This window comes from Haliaeetus leucocephalus, unplaced genomic scaffold (genome assembly GCF_000737465.1).
Source record: "Haliaeetus leucocephalus isolate CR32 unplaced genomic scaffold, Haliaeetus_leucocephalus-4.0 Scaffold92, whole genome shotgun sequence".
NCBI lineage: Eukaryota > Metazoa > Chordata > Aves > Accipitriformes > Accipitridae > Haliaeetus > Haliaeetus leucocephalus.
Genome location: NW_010972528.1, coordinates 9,054,884 through 9,055,140, shown reverse-complemented (window position 1 = coordinate 9,055,140; position 257 = coordinate 9,054,884). Strand labels below are relative to the sequence as shown.

The 257-nt window shown below is 76.3% G+C and overlaps 2 protein-coding genes across 4 annotated transcripts in view; one reads left to right on the top strand and one right to left on the bottom strand.

The window, feature by feature from the left end:
* The window catches only part of VPS35 (vacuolar protein sorting 35 homolog (S. cerevisiae)), a 26,882-nt gene extending 26,759 nt beyond the window's left edge, over positions 1-123 (bottom strand). For 2 of the 3 annotated variants that reach the window (XR_775484.1, XM_010585065.1), the window contains exon 1: positions 89-123. Coding sequence is in view for 2 of the 3 variants with exons in the window: in XM_010585065.1 (XP_010583367.1) it covers positions 89-94 (6 nt within the window). In the remaining variant the exon portion in view is untranslated. Of the gene's footprint in view, positions 1-29 lie in introns of all 3 variants that reach the window. The other variant, XM_010585066.1, reaches the window with a different exon arrangement.
* A 54-nt stretch (positions 124-177) lies between these two features.
* Positions 178-257, top strand: part of ORC6 (origin recognition complex, subunit 6) — a 7,224-nt gene continuing 7,144 nt past the window's right edge. The window contains exon 1 of the mRNA XM_010585231.1: positions 178-207. Coding sequence (XP_010583533.1) covers positions 178-207 — 30 coding nt within the window. The remainder of the gene's footprint in view (positions 208-257) is intronic.

Sequence of the window (257 nt, the reverse complement as noted above, 5' to 3'; positions counted from 1 at the left end):
CCGGTCCCCCGCCACCCGCGGCCCCTCACCATGGTCGCGCCGCCACCACAAGCCGCCCCCACCAGGAACACCCCGCAGCGCCGCGCACCGTCATGTGACTGCACCGCCCCGCCGCCGCCTTCCCGTTGGTCCGTTCCGAGGAAGTGGTCCACTCCGGGCCGATTGGCCTAAAGGGCGATGATTGGCGGCGGGGCCGGCCAGTCCGCGGCCGAACCTGGTTCCGCGTCGCGGGGCCGCGCGCTGCGGGGGGGAGGGGG